The sequence below is a fragment of the Falco peregrinus genome, chromosome 9 (assembly GCF_023634155.1).
Source record: "Falco peregrinus isolate bFalPer1 chromosome 9, bFalPer1.pri, whole genome shotgun sequence".
Classification (NCBI taxonomy): domain Eukaryota; kingdom Metazoa; phylum Chordata; class Aves; order Falconiformes; family Falconidae; genus Falco; species Falco peregrinus.
The window spans coordinates 4,935,147-4,957,069 of NC_073729.1; the positions used below are offsets into that span (position 1 = coordinate 4,935,147).

At 41.0% G+C, this 21,923-nt stretch overlaps 1 protein-coding gene across 3 annotated transcripts in view; it reads right to left on the bottom strand.

Annotated features, from left to right (window-relative positions):
• The window catches only part of LRRC56 (leucine rich repeat containing 56), a 65,402-nt gene that overhangs the window by 30,722 nt on the left and 12,757 nt on the right, over positions 1–21,923 (bottom strand). For 2 of the 3 annotated variants that reach the window (XM_027785057.2, XM_027785056.2), the window contains exons 4-5: positions 12,460–12,547; positions 5,481–5,541 (exon numbers count right to left, since the gene is read on the bottom strand). In XM_027785057.2, coding sequence (XP_027640858.2) covers positions 5,481–5,541; positions 12,460–12,547 — 149 coding nt within the window. Of the gene's footprint in view, positions 1–5,480; positions 5,542–12,459; positions 12,548–19,873; positions 19,925–21,923 lie in introns of all 3 variants that reach the window. The other variant, XM_027785058.2, reaches the window with a different exon arrangement.

The window sequence follows — 21,923 nt, forward strand, 5'->3', positions numbered from 1 at the left end:
GATTTCCCTATGCCTAATGCAGACGAGCTGAGTGTGCTTTACTGAAAATAATCCCCTCAACTAAAAGTAGCTGTATTTCTGTCCCCAAACCATTATTTTTTATTAATAATAAGAATGTCCTTAAACCTGTCAATGCTAAATAAAACCTGAGGTCCCAGCAAGTTGGCCAATGTTTGTAATATTCCCAGGTATCTGCAGGTATTAATACAGAGAAGACTCATTAATACAGAGATTAAGATTCAATTCAAATGCTTTCCTAGCTCCTGGCAAGCACCCAAAGTCCTCAAAGAATATGTTCTTAAGATAGGCTTCATAGCAACTTTAACTGCTGAAGGCCTTTCGGGCTGGCTACAAGAAAAAAGGAACAACAGAAACACTTCCTAAATAAACTAGCTTGCATTTACAATTAAATGCTTTCCTTATCCAGAAAAGCAAACGTCGAAGTAAACAGTGATGCTATGGGCACTGAAATTTGGACATAAAGAGATTCACCAAATCAAAGCAGTGGTTCTCCTGACTGCATGTGTGAGTACAGCCTAGAGCAAGAGCACCCTGACCCCTAATTAAACACCGTGAGCAACTACTGTAATATAAATAAATCATCTGTTGACAAACATTTGCATCTTTAATGCAAAGTAACTGAATTGATTTTAGAAAATATTTTGGGATCTTATCTATCATAAAAGCAATCCTGATCCTTGTTGCACAAAACTCCTTGCATTTACGTGCAGTACTTATGTTATATGCACCAGACAGTAACCTAGTAATTGCAAAAAATTAGAAATGACCGGCAGAAGGACAAGCAAACTGGAGAGCAAAAAAGAGCAAGGAAAGGGATAAGTAAAAATTACAAGGAAAAAACAAACTTAAGGGAATGATGCCCCTGAATTTCTTCTGCTTGAGAGAAAACTATCAAACAAATGCTGGGTGCCTAGAGATGCTATCAGCAACACATCAAATTTTGGGCTGATCACTGTCATGGCTCAGTGTAACTTGGTCTAGATCCAGCAAAGCACTTGGACTGATGTTCAATTTTCAGCTTGTGAGCAGTTCCACTGAATTCAGACTTCTTGTGATTTTAAGAGGTGAGCATTTGCTTCAACTCTTTGTTGAATAAGTACTAAGGAGTAATATTGCTAAGTTCAATTTCCTAAACACCCTGATTCAGGTCTCAAAAACATTTTTAAACATTGGTTTAAAGCCCTTGCCCTCAATTAAGAATGAATTAGTTTGGCTCTGGTTTCTTAAAGTCATGAAATGATGGGTAAAATCCTTACTCAAATCACCCCGCTCACAATTTCAGTTATTTTTTCATAGTCAAGAGGGCTTGAAATTTCCCAAAAAGTGAATACAGAGATTCTTGTGTAGCTAGTCTTGTCCCCAGGAGCTGGTGTTAAAAAAAAATAAAATATCAGAACTCTATCCTAGGGCTCATAAAAGCGTGAGAACTGTTGAATTTGAATGTCCTCTGCACCTTGCTCATTTGAGCCTTCAGGACAGCTGTCTCATTTCCAGCCTCCCATGATGACTTTACTGACCCAAACAGACCAGGAATTACCGTCCTCTTCTTCCGAATGACCCTTTTGCAATAGAGGAAGAGCAATTTCACAACTGCATGCAATGCAGACTGCAGCAAAGAAACGTTAACTCTCACCTGGATGAGGGAAATCTGCTTTCCTTTCCCTATATACCTCGCCCTTTTGTCCCCACATTCTGCAGTTTCTGCATTTCATCTCACTTAAAATATAATAACCTCTTTCCATTACAAGCAGTTGCTTCAGTAGCCCTGGGAGCAGACCAGTCTTCTGCTGGCTGCAATGTGTAGAGCCGAATGTGAGGAAATGAACTTCTAGTGAAGCAGCTGGTGAAACAGCTTCTGCTATAAACTTCTAAGAACCAGTTCCTGAGATGCCCCTATCTGATTTAAAAGCCCTTTCATAAAGATACCTGTCTCACATTTTTAAACAGATCTTTTCATTCAGCCCTGAACTGAGAATAAAAGCAATCTGATAAAAAATACATAGGCTGCATGCCAAAGCAGAAGTAGTAATTCATTGGCCTTGAAATATAGTTCTTTTACTGGAAACGTTACAAAGACGAGGACCATGTGTCATCACAAAAAAAAGGCAGCTTTTAACAGGCACTCTTCAGAATAGTCTCCACGTTTCATCCTCAATTATCAGTTCATAAATCTAGAATTTCTTAGCTGCTAGCAGATGGGTGAAGGTCACCAAATAAGGACCTCATAAAATTAGTGCGATTTAGAAAATTAGCAACAATCTGAACTGATTTCTTTCCACAGTACGCTGGATTTTCCAGAGCCATTCCCCTTTAGCAAAGGACCAGCAGAAAACTAAAACCCAGAAACAGCCAAAAAAGAAATTCCCATTCAACTGCCAAGATGGATTATCTGCAAATAAACTTGGATATACTTCCCTTATGGATTTAATTAAATAGTTGATAATGAAGTCTTGGAGGGGTGCTACTCCGGCAGACATGCTCCAGAGTGAAGGATTGTGCCGAGGGACCATGGGGAGCTTTCTGTGAACCAGCAAACCAAGAAGCAAGGGCAGAGATTGAGAGGGGGTGCCCTGGGGCTCCCCGTTAGAGCAGGGAGCATCGGGACCCTGATGAGCAGCAGCTCTGGCTCAGCGAAGGCAGGGCCAGGAGTGAAGGTGGCCAAACCCCTACCTATGAAAAAGTAGCCCCTCCAGGAACGTGAGTGTCCAGGAGTGTGGCACATCAGCCAGGGCATGGCATGGCACATCAGCCAGGGCACAACGTGGCAAGGCAGTTTGCACGGGGAGGCACCATCCTCCTGACTGCTCAAAGAGGCAAGCTCCAGTAGTGGTCATTGTGTACCCCCCACCGAGATGAAACCTAGCTGTGGTTTCCACTTGGCCAGAAGGCATGTGGCGACCTGGAGCTCCCACACAAGTACGCAGCTGCCCAGGTGACAGGCTGCAGGGAGTGCCTGAGCCCGTCACTGCTACTGGAGGGCAGCGTGTGACGTGTGACTGGGTAGATGACCTGCTCCGTAACTAAAGTCAGGATCATAAATCCCTATTTTGACATCTCCCTATATGCACTTTCCTAGCAAGAGAATTCTTCTCACGTTTTCAAACTGAAAAAAAGATGTTTTAATTCCATTTCATCCTGAAATAATTACTCTGCAAGACAGAACAAAACAAAAATAAAGTGACAAAAAGCAAGTTTCCCATCTTAATTACCCACTCATGCATACACACTGACAGTCTTTTGTTCATACTAATGCACCATAATGCATTTTTTTCATGTAGTATAGCATGAAAAGAATGTCTGCTTTTAACATCCAGAGTATATATGAAACACCTTCTATCTTTTGCCTGCTTTTCTGCCTTTACCTTCTTTTCAGTAAACAGCAATCTTCCAGTCTGTCCTTACGAGACGTTTCCTGCTATCTGCCACCTATTTTCAAATCACAACCACAACGATTCTGACTTTATGGCTGAGAAAGTCTGTGGGAATTACTTCCAGTGAGAAGGAAGAACATCCCTTCCATCATCCTCAAAAACCTCAGCTGCAAGGGCTTGGTCAAACACAATGAAATAACCCCTTTTTGGACAGAATTCAAAAATCAAGTTTAATTCAGGAATAAGACTGCTAAACATTTTTGAGTAAATGGCAACAGCCTGCTAGAACGGAACTATGTTACGTTAGTTCTAGCAGACATCACTACTGCTGTGACAGCAATGTTGCTTTAAAAGGCATTAAATTGACATGATGCAGACATCCAAAAATAAAGTTCAAGCATCCAGGCTGTGCTTGCATGGGCTGTGCCGTTAAGTGATCTGTGTTTATCAGTGACCCATTGTGAAAGATGGGAAATGATAAAGGAAAGCTGCTGCTCTAACTATACCGACTGAGTTCTGGGAGAGCTAACAGGGTCTTCTTTACCTATTCCCCAATAATTGCATTTAACTGGCGTATAGAAAGCACGCTTATTTAAAGGAAAAGCAGGGAGCTTCTTGGGGTTCATGTGTCTGGGAAGTGTCACAATATTAGACCTGATATTCAAGGCAAAACATATTTATGTTCTAGCTGATCAAATCAAAACTCAGCTTGAGACCACACGTTACCTGCATCAAGGACCACAAGGATGTCAGGCCACAGAAAATGGTTTGCTAAAACTTTTCATGACAGAAGTTAGAGTCTCAGTACAACGGGGCGTGCAAAATCCTACTAAAGCTGTAAGTCAAACTAAACAGATTAGTTTTCCTGAACTGCATCCTGTATTCAATACCAACAGAACCGGTCAAAACATTTTCCATTGACACATTTTAAAAGAATACGGATTTTCGACCAAACAAAAAGCCTCTTTTTAATTTTTTTCCTTTTAATGTAATAAAACGTCTTTTGTTATTGTCAAAAATAGATTGTTTTTCACCCATTACTTACTCCTCCATTGCAATAATGGAGCAATTTCATGCTTATGACCTTGGCTGTTTGCCATTAAAATAATTGCAGCAATGTAGAATCACCACTTTTCCATGTTACGGACTAGAAGGTGGGAAAAAAATATTCAGACTGCAAATACTTTGTCCCGTCACCAGAACAAGGAAAAATAAAGATCAAAGTGTCACAACTGATGTTCATTAGCTACTGTAGTGATAATGCATGAGACCGAGAAGAATTTATTGCTGTTTCCCATCAGGGACCATGTTCTCTTTAACAAGAATTACCAAAATCACTATTCCCCCCGCCCATTTAGCAGATGGACATACAAAGCCAGAGAGCAGTCCTGTTCACCACTAAGGTGGCATTTTACACAGCCCTTTACTGATATGAACTGTACATTTCTATTATGTATTAATTACCAAGGATAATACAGGTATCAGCCCAGGAGAGAGAAGACAGCTCTGCCTCCTCATTGCGATGGTTTTCACTTCTACCTTCCCAACCTGCCAACCTCCCAGCTCTCTAGGAGAAAACACGTGATGCTTTCATGGAGCTTAGCAAGCCAGAGACACGCAGTCTTCACAGCAGGTCTCATAAACCCAACTTCATTGACTTCAATGAAGCCAAAGTGATTTTCATCAGCTGAGGAACTGGTCTGACCCGTATAGAACAGGCTACTGTGCACAATAAAAGCCCAAAGGCTGAAACGCTCTGAAATCTGAGCACCTAGACAAAGATAAGAGGCAAATTTCTAGCTCCTTTCAAATTTGTGACAAATTTCCAGGGACTTCAGCATAACAGGAACTTCCTTGGTGGCAGCCTGGGGCTAATTCATTGGCACCATTGCAGCTACACTCATTTATTCCAGCTCTGGTCTGTCCTTAAGCTTATATAGTTGCAGAGCGTATATTCATGACCTAATCCATTATCATGGCATGGGGAAATGGAAGAAATGAAAGTAGCACAAATGAAGATTTTATCACTTAAATAAAATTGAGGGCTGTTACTCTTTATGTTTATTTCAGTTATCATTCATGTCTTACCTCACGGACACAAGCAAACTATTGTTCAACTTCAGTTCTCTCAGATTAGGTAGATAGGCACCTACGGGAATAGAATAAAGAATCACTCTGCAGACCTAGGAGTAAAGGAAACCTCTGACAATTACAAGTCGAAGCATCTAATTTTACATGCATTTTTTACCTGTTTCTGCCAGATCTGTGCTGGACCTCTTCTAAGAAAAATTAACGAGATTATTTCACTCAAAAAATATTTCACTCTTTGCATTTTTGAAACATATACGTATTGTCTGCATGACCACCCAATTATAATTTTTGGAACCCCTCCATGACAATTCTGATACAGCATCTTTCCAGACAGACAACAGCAGAAACTGGCTTGGTGGGTGACTGTTTCCTTTGGTCCGATTCCCAACCCTTATTGACTATTAACTGAGTGATATTCCAAAGAGGTACCGGGTGCTTTAGAGTATAGCATTCATGACCTCTGATTTCTACATAATGCTCTTGCTTCTCTCCCCCAAAATCTTTTTCCACCTATTTAATGGCAAGTAGCGATGGACTTATTCGATATACAGCCAGGTAACACTTATTCAAAATGTAATTTTGAGTCAAACAACAAAGGCATAATTTCCCATGTCACAACACCACCTGTTATAGTTCAGAGGTCCCCAAAACACTACTTATGTTTTGCTAAGCATTGCCTTCGCCTTTTAATTTTCTGGATGTGATCCATTGTTTACTATTCAATTGTACAAGCTTCATATCTATGAAAACCTCAGTACTCTCTAGTTATTACTTTGATTAATGCTTCTTTCTGTTCCTAAGATTTGCCTTTTTGGATGCTTCTACAGGTATCTCCGAACCAAAATCATAGACCAAATCCCTCCAAGCTAACGGAATAATTTGGACATAAGCTCAAATCCCAGGAAACATTTCCTATTGACAACAGCAAACTTTACCCATTCCCACCAGTAGAGTTTGGCCATGGCTGACAAGGATCCTCCAGTATAACATGCAACCATGTAGAGGTAATACCAATTTTAGACAAACTGGATCATTACTAAAACATTAAAATCTGTTCTCAGAAAATATTTTTATGAGTCCTCTGAGTAATCTCTCTCTGGCAAGGGTTACTCAGCAGTGTCCAGAAGGACATTATTCCAGCTCTTTGCAAAAAATCAAAACAAAAGAAAAAGAGAAAAAGAAAAAAAAAAAGGGAGTGGGATCTCAAAAGCAAACAGAAAAGGTCACGTTGTTCATCCCATTTCCCCAAACAGAACAAGAGCGTTTATGGCAAAAACATTTTAATAAATCATGTTTTAGTAGAAGCATTAGCTATACCTAATGCTATTTGGGAGTGATCATAACACATGTATTGATCTTCATGCTATACTGCAAATATTTAACTCCATGTCTTTGCAAAGCTCCTCAAAAAATACTAAAGATTCAAAACACATTGTGAATTTTTAAGCCTTTTTTTAAATCATTTTCCATAATACATTAAAACTGTAGCAGAAACTATAACACACTGTCCTCATCCTGCAGAGCATGCTTTCTGAAGTCAAACAAGTTTTATAAAGTATGGCAACCAAATAATTTTGAGTCACAAAGACTTCCTCACATGTAATCCACATACTAAGAATTTGATCTGCCCCCCCCCCCCAAAAAAAATAAAACAACCAGAATCTAGATTTCAAAAAATTGCTATCATGTTTCTGACAAGAAACCTGAAGCACAGAGAGATGAAATTACTTCTCCCAAAGCGTTAAAGGAAAGAAGAAGAAGAAGGATGCAGCAGCCCCTCCAGTCCCAGCACAGCAGTGGGTAATAGCCTTGCCAGGGATTCAACCCGAGAGGTTGAAGAGTTACCAAGCAAAGGCTATTGCAATGCATTACAAAGCAAATGAGGTTTAAAAACTATTAAGCAGAAGATTTGAATGAGAAGTCAAGAAGCTGAGCTCAAGAGAAATGGAGAGACTTGCTCAAGAAAAAGCTTTCCACTAAATGCATTTAGGGTTGGTTCAGGGGGGGAAAAAAAAAGAAAAAAAAAAGACTATTAAAGGATTCAAAGAGGCAGGGTGACAGGCTGACGATACAATTTTCACATCTGGTTATTTCATTATTGTAACCTGATCCTCCATCTCAGACATTTTATTGTATTTTGGCACAATCTGTCCCTGGGAACTTGTATAGTGTTAAGCTCTAATGTGCTGTTTACTAGACTGAAATAAAAGTATACTATGTGCAGTGGTGCAAAATTCTGCCAAGAAGACTTTTGCAATACATTTCTGCAGGTTCTTCCCTCCCTTAAGTTTTATATTCTACATATAATTATTAGTTGGTGCTAAGAATTCGTTGTCCATTTGACTTTGCTGGTTTTTGTAGTCCTAATTCCTTATATGTAGATTAGAGACTGGAAGACTATGTTGAGAAGAGAAAATCTTAAAATGAAGGTGACAAAATAAAAGATCTATCCAAATGTAACAACATACTTCTAATTTTCTTATTTTTAACCCTCACGGCATGTTTCCTTAGAGCAAGGACACAATTTATTCTTAAACTAACATAAAAATACTATAAAATATCAATAATATATTAACTTCTAATATTAATTTTTAAAGTACAAAAAATATATTCCTCATCCTGCCTTCAGATTGTATAATTTTGATTTTTAAAACTCAGAACGATCCAGAAAAATGCTGATGACTGCAGTACAAGGCTGAGAATTCAGAATGGCAAGCTATGTTATCTCATCTGTCTAAAATTCCCTTTCACTAAATACCCTTTTTGTTATACGGCTCTGAAATTACTAAGCACCAACAATGTACTAGTGTTAAACTATTCCACTGTACTACCCTAGTGGAACAAAACTAAATGAAGAGCAGAAAGAAATCAGAGTATAAGGTAGGTGAATAAAAGTGATATGTGCACACTCAACAACATTGCCTTAAGTGCTGCACTTGACAAGCAGGGTAGCAATGCAGATGTTTTTCTGAGCTGCCTTGGTACAGCAGGTGGCATTTAGATACCTGACCAGGAGTAAGGAGAAAACAGGCAAGATGCTGATTTTATTATATTCTACAAGCTACAACACTTGTAGCACTTGTTGTTTACATTCGGATGTATTCTTTAGGTAGCATCACATATCTTGGGTTTATATTGTTAACAAAAAATCACCATGCCTTGACTCCTTACACCCTCTGGAATATGGACTAGTGAAAAACATACACAAGAAAAATATTACTGAAATGACTGACAAATACTTGCCTTGGCATCAGGCAACCTACATGTTTTGTTGATCCAACAGTACAAAACAGGCATGCGAACGCAGGCCGCACTCTTCTAGCAAGAGCAACCTATGTACATTAAACAGGCTGTTTAATTGCCTTAAGCTGTGTAAGTCAGTCAGTCAAGTACTTAACTTGGTCAAGTTATTTCCATACATGTTCTAAATAGACCTTTTTGCACACGTCTGGGGTGAATTGGGCAATGCCACTGGAGATAAGACCGCAGCACTTGCAGGCAAACCCTGGCTAGCTGCAGTCTAGCTAACTGAGGTGAGAATCTCACAAAAAAACCCAAACCACCCTATCAGTGCAGGGTTTAACATATGCTCACTGCCCCAGTACAAACCTGTGACTCCTGGAGAGCCTGCCCAAGCCCTGCTGCAGCGGGTGCTGTGGCACCTTCTCAGCGAGGCTTGTCGGAACCAGCCAAACCAAGACCAGTGTGTGAAGGACTCCTGCCTCCAGCCTCTGCACCGGCTTCCCGACCACACAAGCTCCTGCCACTGCAATGCTGGCTGCCGACAAACATGTCCCAGCTTCCCATCAGGGATACTGACAAATGGAGCAAAAGGAAAGAGAGACGATGACCCTGTGTGAAAAATAACACGTGCCTGCCTCTGAAACTTCAGCAGAGCTTTTCCTTGATAAAATGCATGCAAGGAAAGCGGCAGTCTCCAGACACGTAATCAACTTAGCCTGGCCACCAGCAGGCAACAATTCAATAAGTACCAGCGAAGAGCACTGTGGGTAACGTGATTTGTAGCTATTAAAATCACTTAGAAAGAAGAGAACTATGTAGTGTCTTAAATGACTCTACCCCACCATCACTTTCAACAGGAATTTCTACGAGTCAGTCACGAATGCGGTCCCAGATCTGTCAGCAATCAAAACTGAAGGGCTAAGCTAATGAAAAGGAAATACTCCATCTGTTTGAGTATGAACCGAAGCCTACACGCAGCTGAAGAGCACAGAAGTCATGTCCCAAATCCGCAAAGCTGGATACAAGGCTTGCCAGGACGGGTCAGTGTTTTGCCTGTCGCTCAGCAAGGTGCACTGAAAACAAACAGCTAGAGCTTTCAGCAATTACCTCGAGCCCTGCTAAGGCTCAGATGCATGCTCCGGCATGAAGCCTTTCCTTAATTTTAAGCCTGGTCACATGAAAATATTTTAATATCGGTCTTTTCATGTTTTAGCCCACACCCACACCTAAGAAATATAACTGTTCTTCCCCACCGTGTCACACCATTGTACTGAGGCTGACCTGACGAACCAGGAAAGGTTAGCAGGACGGTGCTTTAAAGTTTAGCACATCCCCAAGTGGAATGCTTGTAAGAAAAACCTCAAGCAACGTGTTTTAAATCACTCTGGAAATCTTGCTAAAGGAGATGTGGGCCCTCAATGCTTGTGTTACAGCCTGTGTACGGCTGTAAACACCAAAACATTTCTCAAGTGCAAATTGTGGTGTAAATTTGGGGTTCAAGTGCTGCAAGGTTCTGGGTGACCCAGAACTATGCACAGTCTAGTAACTTGCAACTCCTTTACCTGGCCATTTAAGAGATTGCACAGCTTCTATCTTTACACATAAACACAGTTAAACCAGTATTGTTTACTCAGTGCAAGCTGATCATCCAAACAAGTAGTTCCTTGATGATAAAGATGCTTTTACCCATCTTCTGCAACTATGGGATACAGTGAAATCAAGGTTAAGTGATTTGATATGGCTATACAGAAAGCTAATTAGGTTTGGAATGCAAACAGAAACACCACATTGCAGAGCGGTCCAGGCTGGAGGGGACAGCCAGAGCTCTCAAGCCCAGACTCCTGCTCAGAGTTAAGTCTTCTGTGAGATCAGACCAGGGTGCTCAGGTCTTCACCCAGGTAGATGCTTTGTAAGGACCCTTCCAACCCAAACTGTTCTATGATTTAATGATTCTGTCATTCCATCTGGTCCGGTTCTTACCCTACTCCTTCCCTCAGGCTATTTATCCAGGCCCCTGTGAGCAGAGACCAGGTCAGCAGCACAGTTTCAGGGGCAGGCAGCTGGTGAGGAGCATGCAATGAGCCCAACACCTTCAGCAGCAGTCTGGCTTACACCATTCACCCTGAAGGTGCAAACTGCCCTGCAATACCCCAAAGGAAGGCCTTACTCCATGCCCCTAAAAGTCAGATGTGAAAAAAAGACCTGCAAGGAACTGATGATCACTGGAAGCATTAAGTAGCAAATTTTCTGCCCTAGCCACCTGCTGACATTTGCAAAGAAATTTTCATGGGATAGAAATTCAGAAATGCATTTAAAAAAAAAAAAAAAAGACAGAAGGCAATTCAGGATGGTCTTCATGTTCTGTTATTCTCAAAAGCAGTGGGGACCTGCAGCTGCTGGTTTTTGTAGCTCTCAAGAAAGAGCCAACTCTTGGTGCGAATGGTGTGACATAAACAAGACGGAAATCGTTTGCAACATGGGAATAGCGCTCCATATTCTGTAAAAGTTGCAAAGTCCTAACCAGGGGGAGCAGAAAGAAAGGGATTGATTCCAGTAATGGAAAGGAAAGTACAGAGTGAAAAATGTGAAAGACTTTGCTGGCTTGTCACAGCTAATACAAAATGGCATAGGAATGGCAGCACCACTTTCGAGCACTGTAGAAATGGCATAATGAGATTACCTTAACTGGAGGAAATATGACTGACCAGATTATGATCTCTGAAAGAAACGGACGTAATTTACCTTGTATTATCAAATGCCTATCAGAAAGAGACCTATTTACGAAATAAACAGAATAACTAATACAAAGTGGGTTTATAATTCAAGACAAAAGCCCCCTTCACTGTACTTGCTTAACCATTCTTGACAAATTGACATCGAAAGACCCACTAAAGCTGATATCGGCTGTTACATTACAGTCACTGCACATGAAAATGAACTGCTTGGCTGAAAATACCAGCACATGCTTCTGGGGACGTGACTCCTTTTGGCACAAAAAATAATACCCCGCAGTAGTTACTCAGCTTCAACATAGCAGAAGATGGGCTTGGTTGCAATGGGAATCCACAGGACAGAAAATGACTGCCAGTACTGGAAAAAAGGAAGGTTTCATATTCTCAGTGTTAACTCTGCTACAGAGGGAATTCCTTTGGAACTTCCTTACTTCCCCAGTGCAGCGATGACACAGAAATGTATCAGAAGCATTAGGGCTGTTTGGCACTCATCAAAAAGACGTATCTATAGGACCTTGCTCCAGCACATCATCTGGCAGAGCTCGATGAGGCAGTACGGGATGCAAAGACAGGCTGCTGGCAGCACGAGCAGCCTGATACCACTAGCAATTTCTCAGCCACAGGGAAATCTTACAGTGGAGAGAAACTGAACTTTGGCTACTATTTTGCTAGAGTAGTGCCATAAACTCTAGAGGACAAGGTAACCAGTAAATGCGGATTCAGGGCCTAGAGGCATGTCATTCAGAAATTTGTTCAAACTAATTGGCCTTAGACAGAAGTGGTGTCACTCATCCCATTGCCATTATTTTCAGTCCTATTTAGACCCTCAGAGAAGAAAACAGAGATCAAGGAGTGAGAGATACCAGGGAGACGATGTTTCAAGAGCTCTTGAGCAGGACGGTACTTTACACTGGCCATTGGTTTCGAAGTCCCCAGTCCTGCTTCAAGACATGACAAAGGAAATTTTGAGAGAGTGAGAAGAAGTTAAAGTGTTTTCTTACCAAAGTTCCCCAAGCTGTTCTCTCTTGTATCTACTCGCATCTCTAGGGCCTTCACTTGCTGCAGATCATCTACCCCTGCCAAAACTTTCTGTAAAGATAAGCAAACATATATGTGTACTCTCATGCAATAAACTAGGTGGCACAGGAGCAAAAACGTGTAGAAAGGCTTTCAACCAGTGCTTTGTCAACATATACTCCAGGTCATAATGGCTAGATGTGTAATAACATTTAAACAAATACAATATTCAAAGATCTTCCTCATAGATCTGAATTATTCTAGTCTCACATAACTTCTGCATTGCTTAAGGAGTCAGGGCTGAGGGCTACATTCAAGCTGCAGATCAACAACAGACCTACATGGCAATTAGTTTAATGTAAACAGTATGTCCATGCTTTAAGATTTGCCTAAATCTTGTAGTAAACCTCAGCAGATTGGTAATCAGAAAGGCACTAGGCAGTAAAACTCAACAAAACACACTGTTTAGCCTTTTAACCCAGAATCATGAAAACATGAGTTTACCTGAAGCAGCCCACTTTTCTGAAAGACATCAACACTAATTATAAGAATTACAGATTCTTTTGAAAAGTTCTATGCAATACAAATAAAAGTCTCCAAAATCTTCCATTGTTTTTGCAAAATCTGAGTAATAGCATCAGCCACTGCATTAAGCAAGGGGGGAGTGTATGTGAATGCAGGATCTTTCCGAATATCCTAAAGTCTATATTGGTACATACACATAGATTTCGCCTTGGCAGAGGTAAGCAGGAGGATAAAAACAAGGAGACACTATATACAGAGGAGAAAGGGAAGCTCTAGGACAGCCAGTGAAAACTAGAGCAATGCTGTGAAGTCCTAAGACACCAGGCTGCAATTCCAGAAGCAGCTGAAGCGATCTCACGTTACCGCTGCTCTCATCCCCTATTCCTTCCTGCTATGACCTTGCTCCTCTCTCCCCAGCTTCGCTCATCCAGGCTACACGTCCCACCACCTCCTATGCATCTGCTTTAGGTGCTCAGTGGATCCTTCCATGCACAAATTCAACAAAACAAACCAAGAGGGAACTGTATCCTTTCTTCCTGATGGGTTAGCTGTTCATGGAGGAGTCTGAAACACCCCTTGAGCGATGAGAAATGAGGCTTTTGCGTCACAATAACTGCCTGAAAGAGCTGATACCACGCATAGTGATACAACTATGTATATAATATAAATAATTTTCACCTTTCTGTGCCAAAAGAGTTAGGACATGGGGCTAAAAAAAGTCCACTTCAAAGAAATGGCTTACCCTGGCATCAGTGTCTCCTCCTCAATGATGCAATCAACAGCACGGGTTGGAAGAATTATTGTCACCTGCCTTTTGTCCCTCTATTTAAGCTGAAGGCAGGAAGTCATTCAACAACCTCCACCTACAGGGGACAAGTTTTCTTACTCTTAAAAAGTTACAGCATTCTTCAGTTTGTTTAATAAGGCGAAAATTATTCATTAGAAGGGAATGTGCAAGACCACATCTGTTTATGAGTTTTGGGCAGAAAAAAATAACCAGAAGAACATCCAGTTAATTTTGCAGGGAAAATGGTGGTTGCGACATTCCCGCTCATCATGTAAAATTTGTATTGTGTACAAGTGACTACAACTTCATTTACTCTGATGGTTCCACACCCTCTTACAAACAAAGGTTCCAATGCAAGTCTGAGTTTAACTGAGACAACGGTTTAAAAAGACATGGTTTCCTGAAAAGTCTGAGTATCCCTCCTTGAAAAACTGGCTCCCTTTGTAAGGTCTTCACTTGGACTCCTAAGAAACAGAATCATCCAAAATCTTCAACTGCTTTTGAATTGTCTTTAAAACACCATGTTTAAAATTAATTTTTTTTAAACTGATTTTAAGCATGCTGAACCCAAGAAAGCTTCTAGACTTTCTTGCCTTGCCACTAGCATATGAAAAACAAAGGTCTGAGGTGAAAACTTGGGAGTCCCCAATGGCATCCAGAAATACACTTTCTATCTCCCGATGCAGCCACCACAAAAACAGTTTTGCTCCTGCAAAGAAGGCAAGCTTACAAACTACAGACTGCTTTCTGCCCCCAGTATACACAAGATCCCTCACTGCAAGACAGTTTGCAGTAATCCTTTTCAGCAGATGACACTGTCTGTCATATAGCATGAGGGTACGTGTGAAATGAGAGCTAGCTCATGTCCTGGCATGCAACCATGCACTCTGATAGCTGGACTTGGACACAGGCTTACTGTCATTAAAGGAAGCTTCTTCTGAAAAATATCTGCCCCCTCCCCATCAAAACAGTCCTAAGAGCCTACATCATTAGAAGGCAGACCAGGAAGAAGTCTCAGAATAAGTCATAAGCTTAGGGTCGTTCACATGCTTTGTCAGTAGTGTAGCAGAAGGTCCTGGCATCGCAAGGAGCCTCTGCATTTCTCCTTTGCTGTCTGCAAGTTCCCTGCATGCTGTTCGTCCCACTACTGTAACCTAGACAGCCTCCTTTCACAGTTCTGCTCCTTGCTCTCCTCTTTCAAAATCCAAGCATAGGAACTGCACAAAGTTATATTCTCTCCTCATCCAGGGTTCCCTGTTCCTTTTCCTCATACCAGGGATTACCAGTGGGCCTCTTTGCCCTCCTTTTCCTCTTCCAGAGCCACCGTTTGTACTTTTTCTCCTGTCTGAAAGATGAGCTGCTTAACACATCCATATTTTGTACTGCAACAGACAGAGCTGTGGCTCCAGTGCTGGGAAGGGTTATTGGCTCCCATCACCAGCTATTTGAAATATAGACAGCTGCCTTGAAGCATGTGCTAACCAGATGCGACAAGACTCCATGTGTTCCCCACTTCCCTGTTCTGCTTTTTCAAGCATCTCTGTGAAAATCACTGTCCTTCCATCTGTTGATGCCAAGGTGATGCTCAGAGAGTTTGGAACCGATTGGCTGTAGGATGCAAAAGCTATCATACTACATGAAGGAAACAAGAAATGCTTTGAGGTTGAGGATATGAGCTCATTTCAAGGCACTAGAAGCAGAGAGACCCCAGGTGTTGACTGCAAACTAGTTAGCAAGCAAAAGGCCAGGGCGGCAGTTCAAGAGAAGGTTACATGGTGAACGGTTCCCGTGAAAGACAGTTAGGACACTCCTACTCCCCAGACACCTTTCTTGGTATATTGGTGCAGCTGGAAGCGTGATGTGTCTTGTTTGACAGCTAAAATTCTGGCACCAGGAACAGAGGAGACTTAGGGAAGGACACAGAAACATTTAAACAAGATAACAGATGTTTAGCAGGATGTCCCTTTCATCTTGCTGTTTAATGTCAAAGCACAGCAGCCTTCATCACAATTTGAAAGGAGGGCTATTTAGGAAGAATTTTGCTGCTATTGGGTAGCAAAAGAAAAAAAAAATCATGGCCAAACACACTTAAGGCATCATCAACTTGGACAGAAATGTCTGGCACCACTTGGGTAGAACTGATGCTAAGGAGTGCTGCATCTTTTTGTTCCTAGGGCCATGCCAGGTCTAGGACAGGCTTCTGCCCTGGTCCAAAGGTGTCCCACTGTGACTCCAGGTAATGAGTGCCTTCCCACAGCTCACAGCACTGCTCTGACAGCCAGGGACAGAACTCCTCTCTGCCTGTGCCCCAGGGAATGCTTACAGCCTTGAAGGTACTGTGCCGTCTAGGGATTTCTTCAGCTATTTACAGCTGCTTAGCCTGAACATAGAGCAGGCAAAACCGAGGATCTGTTCTAGGCAAAGAGTTTGATATATCAGAGTTACTTTACGTGGAAAAGATACCTTGAAAAATCCAACTATAATTTCAGGCTGACTGCTGATGTTCAGAGAGGATTCTGTTTACCACTGCCTAGCAAGGTAGGTATTGGTTAGACAGAGGAGGAGGATGTTTTCTGAAGAATCAAACATCAAAATCTTTCTGGCATATGATGTCAAGAAGGTGGCCGGACAGCTTCATTCTAGGCAGCAAGAGTTATACTCCACCCTAAGTCTGTTTATTTGAAAGGATAAATTTCCATGGTAAATTACTGTACAATCCTTTGCAGAAGAATACATGGTAAGTAAAATAAAGATGGATGAGGTTCATTTTACATTTTTGCACCTCCCCCAAAATAGGAGTAAAACTATTTTCCATGAGATCATGCAGAAGCTATTGGTAAATAATTTGTCCAGTATTTTAAGGAGCAGTTCCATGATAGGTCACAAACTATTCCCATCATGCAAAATGTCTGGCCAACAGCTCACTGGAGAGTGTGCACTGGTTTGGAAAGCTTTTCCCCTGACTGACGAGAAGAGCCAATAAGTATTCTGTAAAACATTGCAAGTGAAAAATACTTCTGTGCTTGCAGAGCTTCCCAACTGGCAGAAGAGTCACCTGGGAATGACGCAAAATCCAGTTCAAGTCCCACTTGCAACTCTCTGTAAATTCCTTAATTGGCAAATAATATCTGTTCAATTAAAGCTGGTGTATACAACTGATTTCTTCTCTCTTTCCTAGATTTTTCACACACTCTTAAGAAAAGTAGATATGTTGCTGAAGAGCATGTTGCGTGCAGCTGTCAGAGAAGCACTTCCAGCTGTGCATTTATTTTGCTGATCCTGGTTAATTTGGCTAAGACAGGAATTCCTGAGTGGTGAGCTTATTTTCTTTTAATACTACACCTGTATGCAAATCCTAGATTCATGTCCATTCATGTGTTCATTGCATTTTGCAAGGATTTTTTTTCAAATTACCAACTCAAGTATAATCTCTCCCTGCACAAAAAAAAAATAAATATATAAAGCATGACAAAATATTTCTTCCAAGAAGAAAGTTATTAGAACATTAACAAAGTTTTAAGTGATTCTATGTCAAGGGATTTTCAAAGAGAGGGAACATAACTTCCCTGTGGTCCCATGTACAATCTTCCTTTCAAAATGACTAAGTGCTGCAGATGCCCATAATTACAATATTTAGCTGTATTTCACTACTTGCTGCATGAACATACAAACACATTCTTCTCTCAGCTCAGATGAAGAGATTAGCCAGGCGTTCAATCTGTGATAAAGAGACATCTTTCTTGGCTTGCATGAGAAGTGCAGGTGAGGGCAATAATTATGACATTTAAGTGGTGGTGGATGCGTCAGTAAAGAGGTCTTTATTCCCGTGCCGAAGCCTCCAAGTCACACCGACAGATCTACACAGCCAGCCTAGCCCTGCCACCTCCAGTTCAGCTACCTGCTGACTTGTGCTGGGGATTCACAGTCCTGACACCTTGTTTTAAACCAGTATTAAGGGTCTGATGCTGCAAGTTGCTGGGAGTTTTCCCAACTATTGCAAGCTTCAAAGGGCACGTGGAGCACCAGAAATGACATTGGAGGTTTGCTGATCTCCCAGAAATAGCCTGTATTGTTTCTGTAGGAGCCCAGTTTTAACTGTGGACAAGACAGTAGATATTCTTAGATCAATTTTTGCTTTGAATTTGTTTTACGGATTTACTTTCCCTCACCTAGATATAAAAGAAGCCATACCCCAATATTAATTGTTTTCCTGTCTAGCAATCAGGTGCGTAGTAAGCAGCTACAGCCATTGCTCAGTGTTGTGTCACTGAACGTGCAAAACTCAAGACTGTAATCTGCCATTTGATGTCAGCTAAGCAGCTGTCACTGTATGCAAATGAAAATCTGGGGTTTTTTCATATAAAGGCATGCATATGTGCATGTATGCATATAAATAGAGTTTCCTGATGTGACAATTTGAGTGTAAAACATCAGATGTCTAAGCAGCAAGATGAACACTAATATAACAACTACAAGCCTTCACTGTAGTAAAGGCATTAGTGTTAGGATAACAACATATAAAAGGAAAGCTCCCAAACTAAACGAGGCTTTGTAATTTTTCTTCCCTGTTCACATTATCATGTTTACTGCTATCTGCTATCTTGAGCAATCTGATCTAACTTTGAAACAAGCTGTGCTTTGAGCAGAAGATTGAACTGGAAGACCTCCAGAGCTCCCTTAAAACTTCTTAATTATTATTTTAAAAATTATTATACAATCCTAATTAAGGATTCAGCAAATCCAAAATCAGTCATACTTTCATCTCCTAGACTCCACTTAATTTATCAAGATTTTGCATTTGCTTCCTTGATCTCCAGGGTTTTTTTTTTTCAAATCCATTTAGCTTAAAACTGAGAGGAAAACTTTCTGCAAAGGCAAAAAAAGGAAACGATTGAGTCATTTCAGCAAGAATCCAATCTGTTTTTCCAGGACCCTCTAGGATTTTCTTCTCCCCATGAGGATGCGTGCATACCATATGAAATACACCCTAACCTCCTGAGCAACAAAACTAAACACCATTTCCGAACACGTGTTCCTAAGTTTAGAAAACATGATTAATTGGAGCAGGATCAACAAATAGCAAAATAAGAATACTTCCTTTCTTCTCTACAAATCACACACAAACGTGATTAGTTTTGATAATGTGACAATATCTGGAAGATCATTTGACCTTGTAAAATGAGTTCATTCTGAGAAGCTGAATGCTTTTTGTTGGAGTCAGGAAAAGATCCTTTGCAAACGATGGGGAGGGGATGGGGGTTAACAGAACAAAATAAAACTCTGATTCAAGACAAGTGGAGCTCTTAATTTCAGTTCCTTCACACTTAATGAGAAACCTGTGCTACAGCCCTAAAAGTTAAAAATTAATTGTAATTTATTGCCCATTAATAGCCAGATTTGAGAACAAAGGGAGAACAGGGAATGTGCTCACCCTGGTATTCTGCAACATCAGACAACAACACATAAGCCCAACACAAGTACAGGCAGAACAGGGAGCCTGAAATGTTAACAGGACAGGTACAAATGGAAAAGCAAGAATGCCCATTCATACAGTGTAAAGATCAAACAGTACATCAGAAAATTGACATTGATACTGGATTGACATTGATACTAGAAAGAGAACAACTAATGATACCAACCCTCGCATCAAAGGCTTCTGACCTGTAGCTTGGATGCAGAGTATTCAAATATAAAAGGGCATCACATGAGATCGCAGCAAGAGAGATGGCAGCAAGCAGAAACTACAGAAGATGTGATTAACGTAACAGGGATACAGAGTCACACAGGATTTTAAAGTGAATGTTATGCCAAAACAAGGCCACAGAAGAGCACAAATCCTGTAATGAGTGAGCGTAAGATTTATGTGAGGTGAGGATCCACTATGGAGAGGAACAGAAGAGACAAGGGACCAATGGTTTTGTAGGAGTTGTCTTAGGTGCTACAGGGTCCAAGCAGGCAAAAAGGAAAGGAAGTGGGGCAGGATGGGGAGAAAGAGAATAAAAATCAGTTTAAGCCAAACTTCCCTCTCTTCAGGGGAAAACAACCCAGCAACCGGAAAAAAAAGTGAAGGAATACAAGTATCACACCTTTTAGGGAGTCCTTAATAATGAGGACTGCTAATGGAGACTGCCATCACCCTGGAAAAAGGAGAAAATGAGTGAGATGTGCAGGCAGAGATGCGGCCACAGGCTGCAATTCCAGGCACCCAGCCTTCGCAGGTCCTGCACAGCCAGACCTCCCAGCCCTCAGCCCAAACGGAACTGGCGCAAGGCAGAACACTGCAAAGGCAAGGAGTAAAGATGTGTGTATCTCTGAATGAAAACCTTCCTCAGGAACCTCCACCAGGTGTCCAGAAATCTCCCTACACAACACCGCAGAACTCAGGCCCATGTCCTTATTTGAATGTAAAATAATTTTACTTTAATGAGCATGTATTTTAAAAATATATTAGTTTCCATCTCAGAGCACTTCAGCAAACACAATCAATAACTCCTAAAATATTCACAACTAAAAGACAATCAAGAAGATATTGCAAGCGTATCGATTTAAGCAAAACAACCTTTCAGACCATTTGGTTATCAGTGGTATGTGGTTCCTTGAAAAAAAAAAAAAATGCATCTGAAAACTTGCTTCAGATTAAATGTTTGAACAGTGTCTCTATTTTTACATTTGCAGATCCAGAGGAAGTAAATTCATGGAAGCAGCAGTTTCCATTTGATCAACATAAAGGTCAAAGAATAGAAAAATTGGCTATGTTATTAAACCAAGCTATAAACATTACAAATGTTTCCTTAACAATGCCATGTCATTTTTCCTCTGAGCAGGAAGTGCCCCAGCGATGTCAACACAAATGTCGGGTTCTAGGGCCAGGAAATCACTGTGTCCAGAGAAATTAGTAGAAGAGTACGCATCCATTTAAAAGAAACTTTGAAATGGAATTTCTTACAAATATTAATATACACAACCTTAAAGAGGCAAGACTCCATTAAGTTCAAGAGGGTACATAAGAATAATAAAGGGGTTTTACCCATTTTAAAAAATAGCCTAGAGTTGTAGGAGAATTTCACTTCAGATCTGTATTTAAAAGAATATTATAAAATAATGAACTGTAACTTCATGGGAAGTGGGTAACATTGCCTTACATACACTTTCCTGCTCACAGTTTACTGTGAACAAAAAGCAGCAGAGCTTCAGAAAGAGAAGAATTTCATGCCAACGAAAGAACTTCCTAAGGGTTTAATTCAGAGTTTATTGAAGTCAGAGGGCAGCTGTTTTGGTTACTCTAATGGGCTTTGGTTCACGCCCTGAGAAAACAGGCCAATCTGAGAGATTCCCGTTGGATTTAGACAGGGTGTTATAGGCCACAAACACATTAGACTGGTCAAATTCTATGCCAGATTTTAAAAAAAGACTAAGTTGTCAAAGGTTCACAAGAACCAAAAGAAAGTGAATGGCATAGATTGCAAGATCATGTATTGATTTTTCTCCAGAAAGCTTAAAATATACACTCTGCAAAAAGTGATTTTTGCATCTCCAGGTATTTCATAAACACTAAAAGGCATAGCTGCTAAGGGAAGAGTAGTTCTGAGAATAACTTGCTGTCCAATCGACAGTGCACGGTTATAGCTAGGGAGCAGCGTAAACCTGCAGCTGGCACGTGCCCCCGCAGCAGCCAGCGTCCCTGCGGCAGAGTACAGACACCGCCACCCCCCCCCACACGCGTTGGGGGCATCCGAACCACAGCCTTGGCCTCATCTGTCTTTCACTAATTTCTACCCAGCTCTGCAACACAAAGCTGCAGCTTCTCTCCTGAACTTCTACTTCTGCTCTCAGCTCTCCCCTTCTTTAGCAGGGATAAATGAGGTTATTTTCTCAGCTCCTACATATCCCAAAGGATTTCACCCTTAATTAGTCCTGAGCAAATCCAGCACAATATGTAACCAAGTATTCCTTCACGAATATTTTGTCAAGTGAATTCCTTCACAAAGACTTCAGCATGTTACTCTCTCTCAACGGGCTGCATGGCAAAATAATTTCCTCCAGTCAAAAAGGAACATGGCTTTCAAATGTGCTTTGCAATTTCATATACTTTGATATATATAGAAAGTACTTCTAGCACTGGCAGGATATTTTAAT